This window comes from Rattus norvegicus, chromosome 17 (genome assembly GCF_036323735.1).
Source record: "Rattus norvegicus strain BN/NHsdMcwi chromosome 17, GRCr8, whole genome shotgun sequence".
Taxonomy (NCBI): Eukaryota; Metazoa; Chordata; class Mammalia; order Rodentia; family Muridae; genus Rattus; species Rattus norvegicus.
In genome coordinates, this window is record NC_086035.1 from 52925572 (window position 1) to 52949526 (window position 23955).

Below are 23955 nucleotides of genomic sequence, written 5' to 3' on the forward strand. Positions count from 1 at the left end.
CTAACCCAGAGCCCTCAGAGTGCCAAAAGACTAAGCCACCAACCAAAGGGAATTCATGGACTTGTCTGTGGTTCCCAGCACATACCTTGCAGAGCATTGTATGACCTCAGTGGGAGAGGATGTGCTTAATCCTGTAGAAACTTGATGCCCCAAGAAAGGGGGATGCTTGCAGGGGTGAGGTGGGGGTGAATGAGTTGGTGGGGAAACACCCTTTCAGAAGCAAAGTAGAGTGGGGATAGGGTGAAGAACTCAGGGAGGTTGAACCAGGAAGGGGAACAACATTTTGCATCTAAATAAATAAAATAATGTAATAATAATTATAAAAAAAAGCTAGAGTTCTTATCCTAAATTTGTCACTGATTATAAAACTGGGTAACCCTATAAAATCAACTTACTTTATAAAAAGCTTCAGTTTTCTCAACTGTAAAATATAGGCCACAATAGTCTGTACTCTATAAACAGACATAAGAAGTCAAAAGCACAGTCCACAGTAATCAATAGCAAAGAAAAGAGGGTTGACATGATTGCCGTTTATTCTGTAGGAAACATGGAAAGCGATGAAGGCCCACTAGCAAACATATTGTTCCATAGTGGACTCGGGCAACTAACCGAACAACTTAATGTATGAGTCTAAAATCAATCTGTGTCATAAGGTGTAAAAGGCAATGGGGCTACCTAAATGGATGGTCATGGCAGCAAGTCCACATGTGGTGTTCTCTGTTACCCTGAGCTTGTTTACCCTCTCTATATCCCAGGAAGATCCTCTGCCATTTTTAATGCTGCCTTGTAATATTTCATGTGAAACGCCAAGATGACAACCTTTCCTTCATTTGTTATGCTGGATTCTCTGTTGACTGAATCTGATAACTTTCCTTCTTTCCATTCACTGCAGCATTTTGTGCAAAAGCTTCTCTTCTCTTCTTTCTGGGATTCTTCTCTGTTTTCTATGAACTCTTGGCCTCTTTATCACATTTATTTTTAGTCTATTTATACTTTTCTCTTTAAGTGCTTAGAAATAGATTTTACTTATTTTTCTAAATTTCTAATTTGGAATGTAACACTAAAAATCAAAAAGCATCAAATTTCAATTTTATCTCTTGCACAGCATTCTCTTCTTGATTTGTTTTAAGCCATAGCTTATTGTTTTAGTGTTTTTCCTTTTCTGTTCCATACAGTCTTCATACTTCTGGTGATCTTTGACTGACTGAATGAAGGTATAGATGTCTAGCATTAGCCTTTTTACTTGGTGTGGTATTTTTCATTCTTAATTGAACTGAATGTGATCAATGATTTTTGAGTCAGGGCAGTTTATCTGTAGATATTTAAATTTAAGGGCAGTTGGAAAACAGCAAAGACCATAAAGATCTTTAAATCTAGTACTGAGTTGGATTTTACTATAGGACCAACATCCATCTGAGGGTTTCTAGTGTTCCTGGAGAATCCTTTCTGAACTATTTTTTTTAAATAACTGGAGGATATTTTGTTTGTAGTTAAATACCGGCAGCCTCTACTTTTTTTTTACAAAGCTTGCAGAGCAGATCTGAATGAGGTCAGCCATTTGACACTGAGACATCCAACCCTCTGCTTTCCATCCTGTTTCTAGTCCCAGACTGTCTCCTTCATAACCACTGATTTTAAGATCAAAGCCTCTGACATAGTCAAGCAGAATAATTGCCATTCATCCCTTCTCAGTCTCTCAATGTGTAATGTGTTTGTGTCCTCCCTTACTGGGCGAGAACCAGCCCCGACAAAACCCTCCTGGATGATGCATTCCAGGAAAATATGAGTAGAAAAACTCTGCTAAGTTTCAGAGAAAGGAAAACTTAAAGTACTATAAGTTACCCTTGGTCTATAGAGGAAGGCATGTGGTAGGAAAATACCGAATGCGACAGTGTTAGACCATGTCAGGATGCTGTCTCTGTCAAATGGTATGCAAATAAGTATTCTAATTAATATAATTTTCTAATAGATATTTCTGTTGTACTAATGAACTTCTGTTAACTATGGGTGGTGTGGTTGAATTTTTCTTGTCAAGTTCTCAAATCAAGACTAGACTAGAGAGGAACAAGGATGGAGCTCAGTGATAGAGCATGGCCAGAACCCTAGGTTCAGTTACAACTCAGAGAGAGGGTAGGAGAGAGAGAGGGAGGTAGGCAGGGGGAGAGAGACAGAGGGAGAGAAGGAGGAAGAAAGAGAGAGGGGGAGGGACAGAGGGAGGGAGGGAGAGAAGAGAAAGAGAGAGAGAGAGAGAGAGAGAGAGAGAGAGAAAGAGAGAGAGATTAAAACAGCAATAAAGATGTAGGATGTGAGTATTCTGGCTTTGATCTATTACCCTAAGACTATCATGGTTGATTTGGTTGATCTGATTAACTAGGTAGATCTGACCCTTTTTCCTTTACGATTTCATGTGTGTCCTTCCCGAAGCTGTAAACTTTTGTTAGAGAAAGATGACTTTCTTCAAAGGATGAAGAGCGGTTTTCAAGTCAAGGGAACATGGATTGTTGTGTTTTTTTTTTTTTTTGCTAGAATCTTCAAATAGGTTCTCAAGAGATAGATATGTGCTGCTTTATAAATTCTCCCCGTGACTACTATTTAATTTGCAATCCTGAAGCCTAATCACCTGAGATATAAAATACAGTCAATATAGAGTGAAGAAGCAGAGGTAAATTTTGTTGAAGCTTTACAATGGAGGAGTAGGAAGCATCATTTTTGGAAATGAGACCATTTTTGTGGCTATAGTGCACCCTCATGCCATCATTAGCCATGTGGCTCATGCCAAACCTTTGCATTTTTTATTGCAGTTATGTGAAGAATGAGAACAATAAACTCACTTGTAATCATTTTTTAAATTATCGCTAGAATTCCTCTGTTTACAGTGACTCAGTTCTGTCAAATAGCTGACAGTAAATATCTTCATCCTCTCAAACTTCAAGAGGCCAGAGAGATGTAGTGCCTTTCATAAACATAATAGCCAGCAAGTTTTGTGTATTATTATGTACTATGGAATTCTTAGTGTTTTCGTCTGTTGTCTCAATTAAATCCTTACCTCAAGTCTGTGTGGTAGACATTATTATATTACAGTTGTGGCATATGAAGTTTTTAGAGGGTAAGTAATTTGTCCAAGATGGTTCTATTAAAAAGTATAAATCCCAGGGTCCCAAAACAAGTCTCCTTGACAAAAATACTTGGTCATGTAGCCTCTTGTACCACTAAAGTCCAAGGAAAAGAGTCTGAATCAGGGTTTAGTATATGCTGAACTACAATTTAGAACCATACAGTAGACAATGACAGAATCCTGAGTTACCTTCAGTAGGGCCAGGTTGCTGGCTTTACAAATACACTTCAACTCTGTGGTCATTGTGCTCTTGAACCTATAATCCTCCTGAGTAAAGGCTCTACCCCTGAAGTTGTCAGCTTGCAAACACAGGAGGCACAGATATGCAGCCCATTGCATGCTTATGGACAGGCTGGAAATTCTCTACACATTGGCATGAGCTACATATGGGCTGGAGAGATGGTACGGACAATAAAGGCTAGACTCACAAGCAAAACATCAAGAAAGCACCCTCCCCTCCCTACTCCAAACAAACAAAACAATGTCATGGTGTATAGGCAAGGGCATAAGTAGCACAGAAAATCTTGGAGTCCAATGGAAACATTCCATTATTTGAGTAATTAACTCCCCAGGGTCAGTCATTAACGGGTTTTGTCATTCTATTCCTTGGACAGGTCCAGCTGTGAGATACAGCAAGTTCAAGATGTCAGAGGCAAAGCCACCCCCCCTGCTGGGACAACACACAAGGCACATCCTGAAGGAGGTCCTTAGATATGATGAGGGGGTCATTGGAGAGCTACTCTGCTCTGGTGTAATAGAGCAACATGAAACCGAGTGACAGAGAAGAATGCGTCAGAAAACTTCACTTGGCCAGCCCAGACAGTGAGTGCTCTGTGCGTGCCTTTCCCCAGTCTTGATCCCACTACAAAGCATGGTGAGGAGAACTGAAGATTACTTGCCTGGCATCTCTGGGGTAACTTTAGAATTAAAGTCTAATGCCCATTTAGAAACTTACTGTTTTGAATTCCCCCCGCCCCAGAATATAATTTGTTTATTTGTGGACTTTGATTAATTCTAATTTTTTCATCCAAAAGAAGTGATAACTGTTTGGTGATGGTATGTTGTTCTGATTTAATTCCTCCACAATGTATACATGTATGGAAACATCAAATTATAAATTGTAGTTTTGATTAGTCAGTTGAAAAATAAAACAAAACATAAAAATACTTTTTTTCTGGAAAAAGCCCTCTTTATTCTAATTGCCTTAATGTCTAAAATGTTTGCCACACAAGCCTGAAAAAGAGCAGAACTCTTGACATTTTCTCCTTGTACATAAAGTTCCCATTTAAATCTTTGTTAGGAAGTAAAAGCAACAAGCAGAATGACAGTCTCTGTGATTGATTTTAAACAGTATAACTTAATTTCATGTCCATGGAACCTTTGTTAGTCTGTAATTTAAACCATCGACTTTGCTGATGTCTGCAGTAAAGCTGAGCTCAGTCTGTCCATAAAGAGTAAATATTTGCTTTGCGTTGTTTTCCCTGGTGATACTGTGCTGTATTGTGGAATAGCAGCTTCTACCTATTCATTCGAGACATGAGCGTTTGTGTATATGAAAAGGTATAGTGGTTCTTCTCTTGCTACCTTATCTTGAGACATAGCCAAATGCAACACACTTTAAATAAATGTGAGGTAATTGCTCATGTGTAAAGTGTAAAGAATACCAAATGGGGAAATAATAGGAAATATTTCTTTGTAACTTGAAGATTATAGGAGACAGTATTAAGTCTTTGTAGTTTGACTTGTCAGTGAGAAATCCAAGTGACTAAGGATACAAAAAAACTTTCTCAAAGATAAAAAGCAATCAGGTTATCTATTTTAGAATGAATTATCACAAAGGACTGCATAGGTCAGGGCATCGGGTACCACTTGGTCAGTGTTCTCCACTTATGGCCCATAGGCACACATACTAGGAAGCAAGGCCATTGTATACTGGTAGTAATTGAAAGCCAAACTGCAAGCATTCACCTTTCAAACTGATTCAGAAGTAGTTTTCTTTTAATTTAGGATGGTTTGAATCACACAAGTTGTAAAGCATGATGTGTCTCTAGAACCAAGGATACCAAATAAAAAGTGTCTCTAGGACACTTTTCAGAGGAACATATTCTAATTTTTGAGACCTGTCCCAGCCTCAGCTTTGCTGTTCGTTATGTTGTACTCTGACAAACTCCATTATTACTCCAGTGGTTCAATTTTCTCATAAAAGAGTAGGTCCTTCTGCAGGTCCTTTGCCTCAATTCCATATATATATATATATATATATATATATATATATATGTGTGTGTGTGTGTGTGTGTGTGTGTGTGTGTGTGTGTGTGTGTGTGTAATCAAACCAGGTTTTTATATGAATATAGGAAATAGGAATGTATTGCCTGCATATATGTATGCATATCATGTGTATACCAATGCCTGCAGAGGTCAGAAGATAACATTGGATCCCTAGGAAGTGGAGAATCATTGTGGACTACCATGTGGTTTTGAAACTGAAATTAGATCCTCCACAAGATCAATAAGTACTCCTAACCTCTAAACCATTGTTCTAGCCACAAGCCAGACATTTAAAGAAAATGTCTGTATAATCATATGACTCATATGGAAATCAGAAAGAGGTTGGGTGACAGAATTGATAAAATCACATCTTTAAAAGCCAGATGCATCATTTTCCCCCACTGAAACATAAAATCTTAAAATGCAAATATTCCTTATTGAGCAATAATTGTACATATGTGAATACCCATATTTAGGAGGATTCTGTCATGCATAGGGCCAGAACATACCTCTGAAACTTTCAGGTCAATAAAAACTTAAGTCTTCAAATACAGTAGGGCCACCACTAGAGTATGACTATGTTTCCAGATTCCCACCTGCACAGCTCAGAATGATCCAGGAGAATTTTGGATTTCTAGTTACCTACCCAGCATAAAAAATTACTCCACTGAGTTAAAAAAAATCAGGCTGTGCTTCAAGTTCACACTGATTATCAGTCCTGAAAGAAACATTGTGCTTACTAAAATTTTTAGCAATATGCCCCAGATCAAATTATGCTTATAAACAAATGTGCTGTTTTAATTATCAGAGTTGGTTATCTTACACAGTCCCCAAAATAACACACTACTAAGATACCATATGCTCAGGTTCAATTTGTGTCAAGGCCTGCCTTCTGGAAGGTTATATCTGTGGTTGGCCTCAAAGACTCCTTGAAAACTCGTGAGTTAATTGTTATGAAATTGAAAGCATGGCCATAAGCAAATGGACTTATTTTTTCCTGAAATTTTCTACCATAATTTTCTCATTAATCAACATAATTTTTTTCTGGTAAATAGCTTGAACTGCTGAATGTTCTTTTAGTAGAAATGAAAATGAACATTGATGAGTTTTGTGTGAATACTATAATTATTTCTTCATTCAGTCTTGTGTCTGAGACAGTTAAGGATATTAGAAATAAAATCATGACTGAAAGAAATGAAGGAGGTATCACATTGGCTGTCTGAGATTGTGACCTTATACCAGTATCCTCAGATATTGCTGTGAGAGTTCTTTTATGTGAAGATTTCACAAGTTCTACTTTTAAATCTTCTTCCAGAAATTTGTACCCATTCATATATCACTTCAATTTGACATTATACTTTTGACTTGTGTCTTACCTTTGGCAAGTTGCCTATTTTAAAATCTGTGTGGGCTGAGGATCTAACTTGGTGGTAGAACACTAGTATAGTGTATGTGAGGCCCCAGGCTTAATTTTCTATTCTGCAAAAACAAATTCTTAAAAGCTGCGCAGATGTGAGTCTTGCCGACCGTCTTCTTATTTGGCTTGGAGCTACTACCTCCATATTCGGACCACGTCTCTAATCAAGTGTCCTGAAGAATCTGAGAAGGAATGACAGTCGCGGGGCTCATGAGACTGTTAACACCTTTGGCATCTTGGACCTGCTGGTCCTCAGTAGGAAAAGAGGAGGTAGGTGGGGAAGAGAATATTCTCTACACTCCATCCCCGATTTTTGCCTATTATTTCTCATGCTTTTCTCCTGTTGTTGATTTATGAATGAAACAGTCTCTGCTGCTACAGTCAACAGTTATAATTGGTGGGTGTCAGACTGCTCTGTTCAGTTCTAGCCTTGGCCTTCACCTCAGTTTTTTCCTGTTCTTAAGTTTCAGGTCACAAGTAATCACTTTAGTCAAGTGGCCTCCAGGAGGATGGATGCTTTGCCGTCTACCTGGCTTTACTCTCTGTAAGACAGGATGAAGGGATCCTCCCAATCTTCCAACAAGACACAAAACGCTCCCACATATCACACCCCTGCCCTATCTCCCTTTCTTTTCCTTTGCAAACCAACCCCATGATGGTGACTATCTGTTGGTTACTTTGGCTCCTTAACACATAGATTAGAGGAATGCTTCCTCAGCAGCATCAAGCTTCCTCAATAGTAAATTCAACCGCAACACATGCAGCAGAAAGGTTGAGAAGAAAGAAAGTAAAACTGCCTCTGATAAATGTTATTTCTACCTCTTTACCTACCGTGAACCCTAAAGAGAGAAATTAGATTTCAGAATTGTCCCTTGTTAGGAGAGATTTGGCAACATTTGTAACACATTCATCCCAACAATCTTGGATATATATTTGTAGAATTCAAGAAGAAATTCCTGACTGTACATGATAGATATTTCATACTATGAACAGCAGATAGACATTGTACGTCTTCCTTCAGAGAACTGGTATCTTCTCTTTGAGGGAGACCTTTAACTACATTTTATGGAAACAGAAGAGAAAGAGAGAGAGAGAGAGAGAGAGAGAGAGAGAGAGAGAGAGAGAGAGAGCACTCTGGTCCTTGCCTGAATAGGGTGCCCTACATAAGCTGAGGATGCTTACAATGACACTGGCACTGGTCTCCAATTCTCTAACTCATGAACCCAACTCTGGAAACAGTGCCTGCTACCCTGAGAGTCTTCTCGGCCTGTTTTTCTGAACTGTGTGATGGGAAAGTCTGAGTCAACAGCAAACTCACATGTCCTATTCTTAAGATCACACCAGAGCTGGAAATATCCAGCAACTTGAACTTCCAGCCTAGAGCCCACATTTCTCTCTCTTGAATCCCATCGTTTTGCATGATTCTCCAGCTTTACTTTCTGCAGAATCCAGGGTCAAGAACGTGGATCCAGTACTTATGCCTGGGAGACCTGGAGAGCCTATGCCTCAGGAGGCAAACCAGTTAGGTGAACTTGACAAACCATCCAAGGTCACAGTGATCAACCCAGGTATTTTATGCAACTACTCTCATACTGCTTAGGTGATGCAAGGTGAAATGAGGACCTTGGTGGGTCCCTGAGTGGGTGCATTCTGGGGGAGGTTTATTAACTTGGGAAAAAGAGCTTGTAGATGTAAGGGAGGTAGAGGACTCTGACAGTAGTCAGAGCTTCAGTTTCCTGCACAAAAATGGATGAATACTTCTAAGACTTGTCCACATAAATATTTAAAATTATTGAATCTTAAATGTGTATGTGAGTTACTTGTCAGAACATATAATAGATGAAATTCAGTAACTTTCGAAGGTTGTTTGGGTTCAAGGACTAATGTTAAATTTGATTCTACACAATGTTGATAACTAAATGTTATATTTTTACATGTAAAGTACAGTTCTGATGTTATATTCTATGTGAATAAGATAATTAAAATTCGTAGGAGTGAATGACACATAGTAAGTGCTGTATGAGAGCTGTCTGGGAAGGCCTGGTGAGCATTATCAACGAGGAGACAATCCCATCACATTGAGAGCTCATGTGTGCTGTGGTATGGCATGCTCAGTGGGACTAGGTGTTCCCTTGACATTCTTAACTGCAAGTATTTCCCCTAGTTATTTGATTGGCTGATAAAGACAAGAAGCCAATCACTGGGCAAAGATATGGAGGTGGGATCCTTCAAGCAGAACAGGCCAGGCAGAAAAGCAGGGTCAGGCAAGGAGGAAGATGGAGGAAGAAAATGGAGCAGAATTATGTGGCCTGGAGGAGCTGCAGTAGCTAGGGATTTCAGAGCTGGGCAATAGAGTAGCGAAGTGGTATATGTGTCTAATCTAAGCGTGCGGCTTATAATTATATTATTGAATTATGTGTTCTTTGCACAGGCATTTTGGGGTTGGAGATTCATCATTATATATCTGACTGGTATACTAAATGTCTCTAGTGTTTGCATTTCATGGGGCTAAGGAGACCTGAGTGAGTGGTAGCTGGCTTTCTGCAGGCCAGCCAGAGGGAGTGGATGGCCTGAGAAATGCAAGCAGCAGCTCCAGGCATTTCAGGCTAAGCTGGTTTGATTACCTTAGCATGCTAGCAGCAGGACCCAGAGCTAGTCAAGGGGGGCAGGCAAAACCACCAATGCTGGCCCATAGCTGGATTTAGTATGGGTTCTTTTTAACTACACACTACATCAGCGCTTAGACTCTGCAGCTTTGAATGTCCTTGCCTTTGAATGGGCAAGGCACATCATGGAAGCAAGCAAGGCCCTAACATAGTCACTTTGACTTTCATAAGTGTTCTAAAATAAAAGCATTCCCGAAAGCTTGCAAGTAAATGGATTACTGTGAATGCATCCTTCGGTGGTCTCTTCAGATAAAACTGCCTTCTAAAGGGGAGGAGGCATAACTTTAAAATGTTTAAATTTCTTCCCACTCAGAAGACATTTTTCTCTTTGGTTCTTTGAAAATGTTAATATGGAAGTGCTCATGAGTGACAAACGAGGAATAACTCCCCCAAAGACCACATAAAGAGCTAGAAAGTGCCATGCACCTAGATTTCATCGTGTGTGTGTGTGTGTGTGTGTGTGTGTGTGTGTGTATGCATGTGTGCGCATGTGCACATGTGCATGTGTGTGTGTGGAGAGAGAGATAGATAGATAAATAGAGAGAGAGGGACAGAGAGAGAGAGAGAGAGAGAGAGAGAGAGAGAGAGAGAGAGAGAGAGAGAAAATCTAGTGTGACAGAAAACAGGTGACACACTGTTGAGACCAGAGGACATGAAGAGACCTTCCTTATCAGTACAAATAAATTATGAATATCAGAAAGCCTAAAAAATGCCACAAATGAGACCTATGACTGACAAAACCTTAGAACCCTGAACAAAAGAAAAAAAAAAAAGGATGAGAGGTATCCATGGTGATTCATGAGTCCAATAAGAGTGAAATTCTCTATCATCCGTAAAGCAGGCATTTGTATAAAAACAATCCATCATCAAATTAACTGCAGAAATCCAGTCTTCTGGTGTTAGTTTGCTTGTGACATTATCAGAAGGTTAGGACTTATAGTGAAGAAGGCGCAGTCTTCCTGGGAAAACATGAAGGAAAATTTTGTGAGTTTCTCAGTTGACCTTTTTTTTTTTTTTTTTGCTATCTCATTCTCTTCTATTTACCTCAGGATGCCACTAATTATACACTGAGATAAAGTAAGCAGGAAACTAGTGGCTCTCCTCTCTTCACTCTACTATCTTCATGGGTGTCTTAGTCATCATAATTTCTTCAGTGGTTACTACTAAACATGTCTACTCTGTAGGAGATGAGAAATATCTGTTTGATAGCCACTCTTTCACCAAGTGAACTGCAAGCCCTGGGGTAAAACATTATAATCGACTTGTTATTATTCATAACAACTATGATAGTCTTTAAACTAGACCACGAAAAATTCTTCGTTCTCTATATATGCACTCCATTCTTACCCATTTTGAGACATGTATTAATTTTCTCATTTTCTCCTTTGGAATATAAGCTGGTCTTGAGATATATACTACACTAACTTATTTTTCCTTGTTTTAATGAGAGAGAGAGAGAGAGAGAGAGAGAGAGAGAGAGAGAGAGAGAAACTTAAGGGAGAAAAAGTTTATTTTAGATTACAGTCCTTCACTGTAAGGAAACCAAGGTGGCAGGAACTTGAAGTATCTAGTCACTTCTACAGTCAGGAGCAGAGAGAGAATAAACGAACACATATTCACCACTCAGCTCACTTTCCCAGAATTCAGAATCTAAACCCCAAGAATGGTACTCTCCACATCCAGTCCAGACACTTCCACATCTACTAAGAAAAGCAAGACTATCACCTCCATGGACAAGCTCACAGACCAACCTGATCTAGACAGTTCCTCATTAAAATTCCAGTTCTACGTCATTCTAGATTGTTTCAAGTTGAAATTTTAATTTATTCTTTCAAAGTTTTACTTTATGTGTATAGGTATTTTGCCTATAAATACTGCATGTGTGTCTGGTGCTCCCAGAGACCAGATGATATATCAAATCCCATAAATTAGAAAGTTACAGAAAGTTGTAAGCTACCACATGGGTGCTGTGAATTGAATCTAGGTTCCCTGGAACCAGCCAGTGCTTTATTTACTGACTTCTCTAGACTTTCAAGTTCAGAGTTAAAACTAATCATCATATATGCTTTGGATAAAACACTTTAAAGCAATTTGTATTAGTATAAATTACAACTATAATGCAAAGCATAACATTTCATCTGCTCCTTATTATTTCCAAAAATCAAAATATATTCTATCTGTGGGGAAACCCTGCAGGTTCAGCCATGTTCAGATAGCTCTTCTGAGCTCAGCACAAAATGGAGACCTTTTTTGTTTCAGCAGGGCTTTTCTTCTCTGACTTTTGTCTGGGAGGGGGGGGCTGACCCCTCACCCTTTACATGAGGAAGGTTATGTAGCCCTTGCAAAACCTACAAGTTTGACTTCCTCTTTCCTTGTAAGAATTTTCCCAGTGTGGCTGGAGAGATGGCTCAGTGGTTAAGAGCACCAACTATTCTTCCAGAGGTCCTGAGTTCAATTCCCAGTAACTACATATGGCTCACAGCCATCTGTAATGGGATCTGATGCCCTTTTCTTGTGTGTCTGAGGACAACTACAATGTACTCATATACATAAAAGAAATACATCATAAAAAAAAGGATCTGCTCAACAAGTACCTGGGATTGCCAGAATGCCTCTCCATACAAATGAGACATTCACAGTGCTTAAAACTCAAGACAATGACTTTACATTCATCCTGAAAATTCCTTCTCAGTCTCCAAGGTTTGTATGTAGCCCTTGGTCACCCTGAATAAAGTATATGCACCTCAGGTGTTTCACTGAATAACCCCTAAAAGAGGTGCACCACTAAGATCCTTAGAGAAGGCCTTCCTTGGAGAAGACCACACCCCAAGCACTCATTCCCAGTCAGACTAGGATCCTGCAGTATAAACACAAAGTTTCAATTAATGTACTATTAATAAAGTTATCAACATTGTTCAAATATTACCAGTTGCCTCACTTTGGTGGTAGAATTTTAAGAGATTCCCTCAGATCAGCCCCTCTGAACATGCATGCTCACCCAGTCAAGCAGTAGGACACTAATTTAACTGCTGCTGTTACTAGATGTTCAAGATAAGATTAATATAAAAAATTTGAGCCAAGTATGATATAATTCTAGTACTTAGGAGGCTAAGAGAGAAGAGTTGTGGCTATTCTTTTTTTCAGTTTAGAACCTGGGTTAGTTTCCCAATCTTTCAATGTTTTATAAACTTCGACATTTTGAAGGACACTATGCAATTATTTCATTGAATGTTCTTCATTATTTGATAAGCACTGCTATCACTATTAGAGCTTACCTACTTTTTGTAGTTCATAATTTGAGAGATGATTTCGTGTCTTTTAGTATTTCCTAGCAAGAAGTGTGTAATGTTCCAGCATATTTTATTACCAATGATCTTAACTTTGATCATTTGTTTAGGACTTTATCTTCCAAGATCCACCTTTCTTTCATGTAAACTTTCTGATTTGTAAGTAATAATATATTATCAGAAGATATTTTGAGAATGTATTATGTTAGACACTATCACAAGTTTATAAATATGTATGAATATATATGAATATACATATATGCATACAGTAACAACTGGTGAAAAATGAAGCTATGAGTTTAATAGAATCAAGGGGGAGGCATTTTGGAGGGTTTGGAGGGAGGGAAGGGAAGGGAAAAATTTATAATTTTATTATAATTTCAAAAATATAATTTAAAATGGGAAATATTTAAAAAATCAAGCCAAAGCAAACCAAAACCTTAAAATGTAGAGCTTCATTCCCTTTTTGTTTGAGAGACAAGAAGCCCAGATAAGTAGCAGTTAGCTGAAATCAACAGTGCTATGTCCCCTGTGCAGGCTTCAAGGTGGAGCCCTGACACACACTTTCCAGCTTGTCCAATGCACTTTTATCCATCCTCTGACTCATTGCTCTCTCTCTCTCTCTAGCATAAAGTAGTTCCCTGATTCTGCTTTCTCTGTGTTCTACTTAAGAATCTTTTATGAGCTTTCACATCTCCTTGCTTCCCAAAAGGACTCTGTAATACCATTTCAGGCCCACTTATGTTCAGAAGACTCTCTTTATCTCCAACTAAGTACAATTCCAACTAAAATACATCTACACACTGTATAAAATAGCATTTATGTGTCCCAGGGATTAGAACATATTTCCCAGCATACTACAGAAGTTGCAAACATTGTATTTTTCATTATACTGTGCCCAAGCTTTATATCTGCCCATGGTCCTGACCTAGAACACCTGTGTTGTATTTTGTCACTTCTGTCTCTGTCCCGCAGAAAAGAGCGACGACACAGCGTTCTTCTCCAAGCAGTTTATTCAGGAACCTTTCTTTCTGCATGCAAGCAGCAATCTCCCTTTTCTTTTCTTTTCTTTCTTTTCTTTTCTTTTCTTTTCTCTTCTTTTCTTCCCTCTCCCCCAGCCCTGGAGCACACTCCCTTATATCCTCCCTGAACTCTGCCTCCTTAGTCCAGACTGAGTAATCTCAGTTCATAGGTCCACGTCACATGGCCTGATCTTGCGTCGTGGTGCGCCTGCACAGCTCTCACAATGGACGTGGCTAGTTTCAGGTGTGTGAGGAAGTCAGGTGCTAGTCATGAGACTTAGCTGCAGTCCAGGGCGCCATCTTGGGACTGCCACCACACCCGCTCCCCACAGTATTTCTGTATTAATTTCCTGCTTGTTCAAGTGAATTCTGCTGTGACTCAGAATTATTATATTATATTTCATTTGCTTATTATTCAATTACTTATAACAGTTGGGAACATTGAATACTTAATATATAGGTAGTTATCAACCCGAGGTGAAACAGGTCAAAGTGACCAGAACTAGTTGCTTGCTACGTTGAGAAAATTGTAGCTTAGAAAGAGTTCAGTGTAACCAGCAGCTTCTGTTAGGCAACCTTAATGGCATTTACTAATGGAAGACCTCCACCTTCATACTTCAGCCATCTCCTCTGCCTATTTGGCAAGACATGAAAAAGACACTCTGTATTATCCCCTTTGGTAGATCTCAGGATAAAATTGACAGTAGTAATAGCAGAGCTTGATGGTAGAGTGTATGTAACACAATGGTTTTTGAGAAGGTCTTGGAAGGCTCTCTCAGCATAACTTCCCCATTTATTTTATGTTTTTGGCAAGTGGTTCTCTAGAGGGAAGGGTGCAAATTTTTCCCTTATGGGACATTTGACGACATCTGCAGTAATTTTTTTATTTGCCTAAGTGCAGTAGCATGACAGTGAGTAGAAAGGAAGTGGGTTTGCTACTGGCATCTAGTCAGTGGAAGCCAGTAAGACTGATAAGCATTCCAGAAGGCACAGTACAGCCCTCACAGCAAGAAATTACTCACCAACGTGTCATGAGTGCTGATAGGCTATGCAGAATACTGTTTTAAAGTAAGCCAAGACCTGGCATGGGAGATTCAGTCCCTGACTGGCTACTTTTGAATTTGTTTGTTGATTGCTCTGTGTGTGTGTGTGTGTGTGTGTGTGTGTGTGTGTGTGTGTGTGATAGATTTATATATATATATATATATATGTTTAAGGTAGTAGTAGAGAGGTAGATTTATTACAGTCTTGTGTAAACCACAGAAAAAGCTTACAATGTGGAAATTCTCGTTTTTGATTTCATGCACTGTTTCTAAGGTGGAAGACAAAACATTATAGTTAATGGAGTTGCTATGCTTTGATCATTGTTAAGCCCTGTGTTTCTGGAAACCTGATTAGAGGTGGTGAGGGAATGAAGAAAAGACAGATACACACACACATATGTGGAAGACATTGAGCTAACATGGCTGTGTGTGCTCTGGTGGAACAGCATCCTAAGACTTCAGCCTGTTCATTATGTACAGCACGGCAGGAGGATTCGGAGAGTCTCAGTACGAGGCCCATGTATTTGAGAAATCTTGTGTTATAAACATGTAGGAAACAGGAAGCTGCAGTTAGCTAGTTTTCTCATGCATAGGTCAGTTGTTTATGAACACTTGTAATTACACACATTTTCATTTTTTTTTGCACTCAGACCAGAGGAAAGTTTAGCTATCTGTCTGAGCCCACTGGGTTTGTATGTGGGAAACTTCAGGTATTTGCTATGACTGTGTTCTTATCAGCAACATACGTTCACTCAGCAGTTCATCTGCTCTTGACACGTTTACTCAAGGCTTGATTATCCTCCCACTGTTCACTATATTTACTGATACATAAGGATGTAAATCATATATTTATTAAGGTTAGTCTAAACAGAGATCTTTAACTTGCCCAAGTGTCACTGGATGGGGAAAAAAATCTCTCTTAGCTTCAGAACATTCTGCAGGCTAAGGTACTCCTTTGATGAGATCCATTCTAAGACCATTATTTTGATTTCTTCTTTTCTGTTTCTTTCATTCAGGATCAGAATATGGATGTACAAAGACACTATAAATAAGAAGTTAGCAGTACTTTTTATGAATATTTAGCATTCCAGGAATATAAGGAAGTAAAATGTTTCCAAAGCTAACAAAGTGATATATACTGCACATTTCTCAGTGCTGCCCACCTCTTTGATGGACTCTGTGTAGGTTTTGGAGAAAATCTTGCATATATCGAGTCTGAAAGGATGATTATGAAAATGTCTCAGGTTAAGGGTCACTGATCAGATCACAGCTACAGTCACCCATGGACCAACACATCCACAGGCATGTCAGCCATTGTCCCAAAAATCTACAAATCTGAAAATGATGGGGTCTTCTCTAAAAAGAGTATGACTAAGAGAAAGCTGAGGACCTGGAAAAGAGGACCAATATCAATATATGTGCAAAACATTAATCAACATCTGTAATTCCACCTAGTTGTTCTGACAAGGTTCAAGGGAGTCCCCCAAAAAACTACACCAACTAGTTTCCTATTGGAAAAAAACTGCCCTGCCAAAGGAAATTATATTTCAAAGAATTGAATGGAAAATAAAACACTTAAAGAACATAAGACAGAATTTTTGCTCAGATGATGACTTTTTCTTGGCTTTAACTGTCAACTCTATAGAACTAAGCCAATTACACGTACAAGATAGGCAGCAGGAAGGGCATCTGGGAGCCCGATTTCAGCATAGGTTTGTTGATTTTTCTCCATTATCAGGTCATGGCCAGACTCCCAGGTCCACCCACCCTTGCCTGTAAACTTTTCCACATCCACAGACACCATTTTAACCCATGCCCTTTCTTATTTCCCCTCCATCCTGGCTTCTGTTTTCTCTGTCCTTTCTTTCAAACCCAGTTCTAAAAGTCAACTATCTTTTAAAAACATTCATTCCAGACCATTCTAATTATACTTGATTATCCCCTTGCTCTGCCTAATAACTACGGTTTATTGATATCAATAGCATGAACAAAGATTTTGTTTTGTTTGAGTACAGTGCCACATAGAGTCTGTCAGTCGTGTTCTCGCTGTGATTCCTGAGTCATATCAGAAAATGCCAGAGGAGCCTAAGAAGTTGTTACTATGCTTTCAAATGTCTAGAAACTTACTGGCTCATCAGGGTTGAAGATTCAGCCTTATCTGGAAGCATATGTGTTTATACAAGGTCATGGTCGTGTTTCCAGTTAGTCATGGGATAAAGTGACATTAAATGTGAAAGCCTTTGATGCCATCTGCCTTCCCATTGCATTGAAAGTGTCAGTGTCTATTACAGACTTGAGCTATGCTGACATACCAATCTGGAAAATACACTGCAGTAATTATGGGACCCCTGCCCCAGTCAGTTCAAACTACTAAAATGGCTGGAATGAGTCTCTTGAGCTCAGAGTTCTAGACTACTTAAAATTTTACTCTTCATGTGTTTGTTTTCAGAGATTCTTTTGGAAATTTCTTCAATGTAGTTTTTGAATCCTACCTTTCTCAGAAGTAGGGAAGGCCAATTTATCTCTCAGATAAAAAAAAATCTTCAGTGATGAAGACATATTTCTGGTTTCAGTCCGAAGATCTTGGGGACAGTTGGCTCTATAGGCCTAAACTTTTTCAAGTCACAGGAAGAAAGAATGTGAAAAGGAAGAGAATTCTGTTGGTCAGTTCCACCCAGATACTGATATGGCTATAACTCCTATATCAAGCCAATTCTTTTCCCTTTTTGTATTCTTCTCCCCAATGTGAATAAAACAAGTTTTGTTTTGTTTTGTTTTGTTTTGTTTTGTTTTGTTTTGAAACAGCACTTTCCACCTTTCCACATTCACTAGAAAGAAATACAAACCAACACAGGAAAAAAGGATACAATTCATTTTCCATTTTGAGAACTTGGAAGTGGTAATCAATTGCATCTTGGGGAAAATCTTCCTGTAAGACTAGAAAGGCTTCAATATGGACAAAAGTGCTAGTAAAAGAGCACCCTGGGCTAGAGATATGGCTCCAGAAGTACAGTGCCTCTGTTTAACTGACCAGCATCCCTGTAAGATTGTGTGTGCATCTGTAACCCCAGAGGTGCAGTGAGAAGCAATCACTGGCAATCTCAGGAGCTCATTGTCCAGCTCCTCTAGCCAATCAGTGAGATTCATTACAAGGGGAGACTGTGTCTCAGAATTCAAAGTGAAAAATGGTTGAGGAAGATATCCAATATTGATCTCTGTATATTTGTGTGCACACACACACACATACCAATGTGCCTCACACACACACACACACACACACACACACACACACACAGAGAGAGAGAGAGAGAGAGAGAGAGAGAGAGAGAGAATGAATGAACAAATTAATGAATAAATGAATGGAGGTGGGGCAAGAAGAAGAGTCAGTAAAGTTTACTGACTACTTAAACAATCTTTACAGCCGCTGGATGATACATCTATGCCATTCATGCTGATCCTGTCTTCCAAGGAGGGAGACCTGGGCAGCTTCTAAAACAATCTGTCTTGCTTTTCTTACTGGAAGTGATCAAAAAGCTAGGCTACGTGTAGCTATGCCTTTGTCTGTTGTTGACTATAATGTGACCAAGAGACACAAAATCTTCGGGATAAAACCAGCTGAGTACAATATACAAAAAATGGGGAGAATTTGACTTTTGACAGGTTTTTGCAAATCCTTTCATGCTGGAATCTTATTTTTCTCAGTTTAATCTAATAATAAGCATGCGCTCAGGTGTTTCAACCACTTTGAGTTTTGATTAGTCTTGTTGCTATTGCTGCTCCAAGCCATAGTACAGGGCAAAACAGTTTCCTGCTTTTCCAGATTGTCTCAGCCAATCATAAGAACTCTGTATGCCCTACCTGGCCATCATTTTTCACTTCTTAGGTAGCCTTGTTGAGAGTTAGATTGTTTAGGTAACTTTACACAAATGTTTCGAAGTTGTCAGTTGTTCTAGAGAAGTCTGACTCCAGACCCCAAATTTTAAACACAATACACAACTTATAAATGTGTATGTATTTAAATGTATTTGCATGTTCTCATGTGTGACTGTGGGCACATACAGGCCACAGCAAGAGTGTGGAGGTCAGAGAACAGTCATTACGTGTCGATCCTCAAATCCCACTCTTTCTTAGAGGTATCTTCACCCCTGTCCAAGCCTGACTGCTAGGCTCAAGAGCATCTCATCCAGTGCTTCTCCTAATGGTGTCCCATTTCCTGGGAGGATGTTGAAGTGACTGATGCTGGTGCTACTTGGCCCAACTTTTATATGGGTTCTTGGAATATAAACTTACTTACTCAGCCTTCCGTATCAAGAGCTTTTACACACTGAGCCATCTCCACATCCCCTTGGAGGATGACTCTGAAGCTCATACTCGGTCAACTTAGCCTATGAAAAGAAAAGAGGGGCCATATTAGAAATGCATGAGACTAGATATTTTGAAGTTTATAAGAAGTCATTTGTAACACATTAAAGAAAAGGTGATCATGTGTTTTCACCAAGTTAAAGAAACAACTAAAATGCCATGGCCAGCCATGACTTTTAGAAGTCTATTCCTTTCCTTCTAGAATGAGGGTATATTTTAGATGGAAGGGTGGAATCGGGGAAATACAATTGGTAGGTAGATAGTAAACTTCATTGGCATGGGCTAATGTGGCTGTGTAAATATGTCTCTGTGTGTCTCTAATAGTCTCTGCCTATGTACCTGCTATCTTGGATGGGTCTGCATAAAACACAGTGATGACAGGATCCTAGGATGAGCCTTTTCTTTTCTTTTCTTTTCTTTTCTTTCTTTTCTTTTCTTTCCTTTTTCCTTTCCTTTTTCCTTTTTCCTTTCCTTTCCCTTCCCTCTCCCCATCCCCTCCCCTCCCTTCCTTTCCCTTCTTTTCCTTCCTGTCTGTCTGTCTCTCTGTCTGTCTGTCTTTTTTTGTCTTTTAAATTATTTATACCTCCCAACCGGAAGGTGGGCATCACAGGTGGATAAACACAGAACACTGCGTGTAGCAAAACTCAAAGAACAACGGTGCAGGTAAATGAGTCCAGAACTCAATCGAAGGTGGAACCGTTCCAGCCCACGTTGGCTACGTTCATGTCATAATAGTTGACATAGACCCTGTCTAGGCTGGTGTGCAGGCAATCGGAAAGCTGTAGTTGCGGTTATGGGCGCCACAGATCTTAGTCATGAGCTGGTCCAGAACCATGTGCACTGAGATATACTGTGCCAACTTGCGGGTGGCCTGTGCCAGCTGCTGGGTGAACTCGAGGAGAAACCCCTATGGCACGGCACGGAGGCGCGCGGAACATTGGTGTTCATGATGAACATAGGCATGGGGGTGGAGAGACTGCGAGCCATTTCTTTTCTTAACAATATATTTTGCCAGATTTTGTAACAGCCTTTCTCTCCTTCAATGTATACATGGACCCTCTACTTTGACTTCCTTTTTCCTTAGCGGCCAGGCAAATATCAAAATAAAATGGAAATTGTGATTTATATAGGTCCCTTGAAGGATCTTTTGCATAATAATTCTAACCTTACTGAAACATGGCTGCTGCCTTCGAAGGTACTCTTCAGATGAACAGCTTCTCTTGAAATGTGTGAGGTGAAAACATCAAGTGACCTTTTCCACTCAGTACAATGAATAATGGAGGTAGAGTTCTGCGTTACACCCTAATGTCTGTGTCTATTTGTTTACTGAAATTTATATGTGAATTCATGCTTCAATATTTCCCACAAATAATTACCAACTGTTCGATTTTAAGTGCACATTGAATGTGCCTGTGATGGCTGGGCTATGGCTGTCCTTTTGCGATGACTCAAAACTATTTCATTTCTGCTATTGAAAGTTTTAGTTTGAAGTTTAGCTGAGCCATTGTCTTCCCCATTATATTATGATATGTATATATTTTAGTAAGATTTACAATAGTAGATTTTGACATGTTTTTTCAAATCTCTTTATTATTATTTCTCTCCCCAAACATTCCTACTTCTAACATACCTTCCAGTTTTCCTCCTCATTTAATCTTTCTTTCCTAATTTAACATTTATCCCTTTAGAACACTGTGTTCTATTTCCCGTTGCATGGAAGATGCCCTTCTCCTTTTTGTTATAATATATGTTATATATATTACATATACATAAAAATATGTGTGAATATAGACATATATACACATACTTATACATATATCACACACAGAGAGACACACAATACACACATATATTCCTAAAAGCTAACATCTACATATAAAAGAAAACATTCAAGGTTTATCTTTCCAGGTACAGATTACCTCACTCAGAGTGTTTTTTTCTTGCTTCATCCATTTACCTATGCATTTCATAATTTTATTTTTCATAACAGCTGAATGTTCCTTCATGTAAATGTACATGTTCATTATCCATTCATCATTTGATGGACATCTAGACTGTTTTTATTGTCTGGCTATTATGATTAGAGCAGATGTCATTGTAGTAAACTTTAGAATCCTTTGGGTATATGCCCAAGAATGGTATTGCTGGATCTCATAGCAGATCTATTTTAGCTTCTTGGAACATCCACATTGAGTGTACCAGTTTGCACTCGCACTAGCAATGAAAAATGTTCCCTATTCTCTTATATAGTTTCTCTTATAGTTTGTACTGTGATTTGTTTTGCTGATTGTGGTCATTCTGACTGAGGTCAGATAAAACCTCAAAGTCACTTTAATTTTTATTTCACTGACATTTAAGAATGGTGAAATTAAAAATAAAAACTGTTTCTCGGCCAGTTTGCTTCATCTTTTGAGAATTGTTTAGTTTTATATCCTATTTGTAATTGGACTGTCTTCTTGATGTTCAGGACTATTTTAGGTTGTAGACCAGCTCTGTGAGATGGAATTATCTGATTCTATGAATGAGGTCGTGGGCCTTAGGAGAAAGCCCAGTACTGGTTTTCTGCTAAGTGAACATAGCAATAAAGACTTCTAAGATGTATTGCTCTACCACAGACTGTTTCATCACTTGACCATCATCAGAGAAGGTTTTTCTGGCAGTAGAATTAGTAATTTCTTGCAGTAGAACAGTAATTAGCACAAAGACTGACTACTGAACAATGTGTAGAGAGTAAAAAACCTTTGGAACATTCAGCCATAAATGTGATATCTTTACTCTATCTCTTTCCACAAGACTCAGGATCCCATGTGGAAGAGGAGGTGAGTAGATTATAAAAACCACAGGTGGTCCACAAGTCCAGGTAAACGCTATGTTCCAAATGCAACATTGTCAATATACATGAACTCACAGAGACTATGGCAACATGCAAGAGTTTAAAAAAGACAAAATCTGCATGGGGCTGAGGGGAGGTATAGACATAACTCTCCACCACTATCTGAGGAGTTAATTTGCATGTTATAGGTCCTAAAATAGAGAGAGTCAGTTTTATCTAGTGATGAGATCGTTGGGATATTGACCATCTGCTAGGGCAGACTCCATTCTCAAGATTAGTTGAACATCACAAACTGAATTTGAGAGGAAAAGAAGAAGGAAACTCAAATTTTTTGGTGAGGGGTAAGAGATTGAAAGGATGTTTATGAAAGAAGTTCGGAAAGAGGGTAAATGAGTTTAAAAAGTTACATGGATTTCTCAAAGAATTGTTCAAATATTGTTGAAAATTATAGTATCTTGAACTAAATTCACCCAATGAAATGCATACAGTGAGAACTTTAAGACAGTGAACAAAGAAATAAAGACATTGGAAAATGAAAAGATTTCCCGTGGTCATGGATTGGTAGTATTCAAACTGTGAAAATGACTGTCCTACTAAAAGCAATCTGGAAATCTAGTTTAAAACAGTTCTTCAGGAAAACCGAATAAATTTTATATGGAAACAAAAAAGATCCAAGATAGGCAAAAGAATCCTGAACAATAAAAAAAAAAAAAAAAAAAAACAGAAAACCCCAAAACTCAAAATGCTAGATTTCACCAAACACTAGGTATCACCATCCTAGAGTTCAGATTTTACAACAGTAATAAAATACAATAGTAATAAAACCAGAACAACACTGACATAAAAGCAGACCATTTATCAAATAAATAGAATCAATGACCTGTCTTTGGACAGAGAACAATGACATACATTAGTGAAAAGATAGCATCCTCAACATAATTTCTTGGTCAAACTGGGTTAGCTACACATAAAAGAATGAAACTGGATCCTTATCGCCCACCCCAGCAAAGTACAACTCCAAATGGTTTAAGGAATGAACATGACATAAGAACTTACACCCTGATCTGACAAAAGTAACTTAGGGAAGGGTTTATTTTGGCTCCATTTCAAGGGGATCTTCTATCCTGGCTGGAAAGGCATGACAAGAGGAGCAGAAAGGCAGCTGGTCTGGTCACATTACACTTAATAGGAGTCAGACAGCAGTGAATACTGGTGCCAGCTCACAATTACCTTCATATAAAGCCCAGGATTCCAGCCACTGGATGGTATCCATTGGATTTCTGCTGTAGCTCCATCTCAACTAATCTAATCTAAAATTTCCTTTCAGAAACCTTGTCTCCAAGGTAACTCTATATCCTGTCAAGTAGACAACCAATAAAATCACTCAATAGCCATGTTCTATGTGCTTCCAGTCTCTTTCAACATCCAATCTTGAAAAAACTACCTCATTTCCTTTCATTTCAGATGAACTCTATTTCTCTTTCTTTCTCTCCTTTCTTTCTTCTCTTTGTTTCTTTCTGTTTTCTATTCTCTTTTCCCCTGTCTCCTCCTTTCTTTTCCACATTTTCCTCTTTTTTATTCTCCTCTTTTTCCATTCTATTGGTACAAGATAAGGATCAGGGTGGGATGTCAACTTCTTATACCCTTTATTTTAACTTTTACTTACCCTTTCTTATGGAATTCTATTTTTGTTTTACACACGTTGTCATTTTTAAGTACCTCTTTTTATTCTTTTAAATTATTTTCTTTCTAATGATTTCTCTGTCTTCTGCTGTCATTTCTGTTGTGTTAATTTTCACCATACTGTAGATTTTCTCCAAGTGTACTATAATCCCTGGTAGTGTAGCAGTGGTGACCTGTGTAGTACTCCATTATATGCAAGGATGATTGTTCTGTGTACCTCACTTTAGAGAGTACATGGTAGAAATTATTTATTATAGAA

The 23955-nt window shown here is 38.7% G+C and overlaps 1 protein-coding gene and 1 pseudogene across 13 annotated transcripts in view; one reads left to right on the top strand and one right to left on the bottom strand.

Moving 5' to 3' along the window:
- Sugct (succinylCoA:glutarate-CoA transferase) overlaps positions 1-4281 on the top strand; it is an 857841-nt gene extending 853560 nt beyond the window's left edge. For all 13 annotated transcript variants that reach the window (XM_039095899.2, XM_039095902.2, XM_039095898.2 and 10 more), the window contains one exon: positions 3730-4281. In XM_039095899.2, the coding sequence (XP_038951827.1) occupies positions 3730-3893 (164 nt within the window). In that variant the 3' untranslated portion in view covers positions 3894-4281. The remainder of the gene's footprint in view (positions 1-3729) is intronic.
- A 5961-nt stretch (positions 4282-10242) lies between these two features.
- LOC120097885 (uncharacterized) lies at positions 10243-20143 on the bottom strand (annotated as a pseudogene).
- Between the last annotated feature and the right edge of the window lie 3812 nt (positions 20144-23955).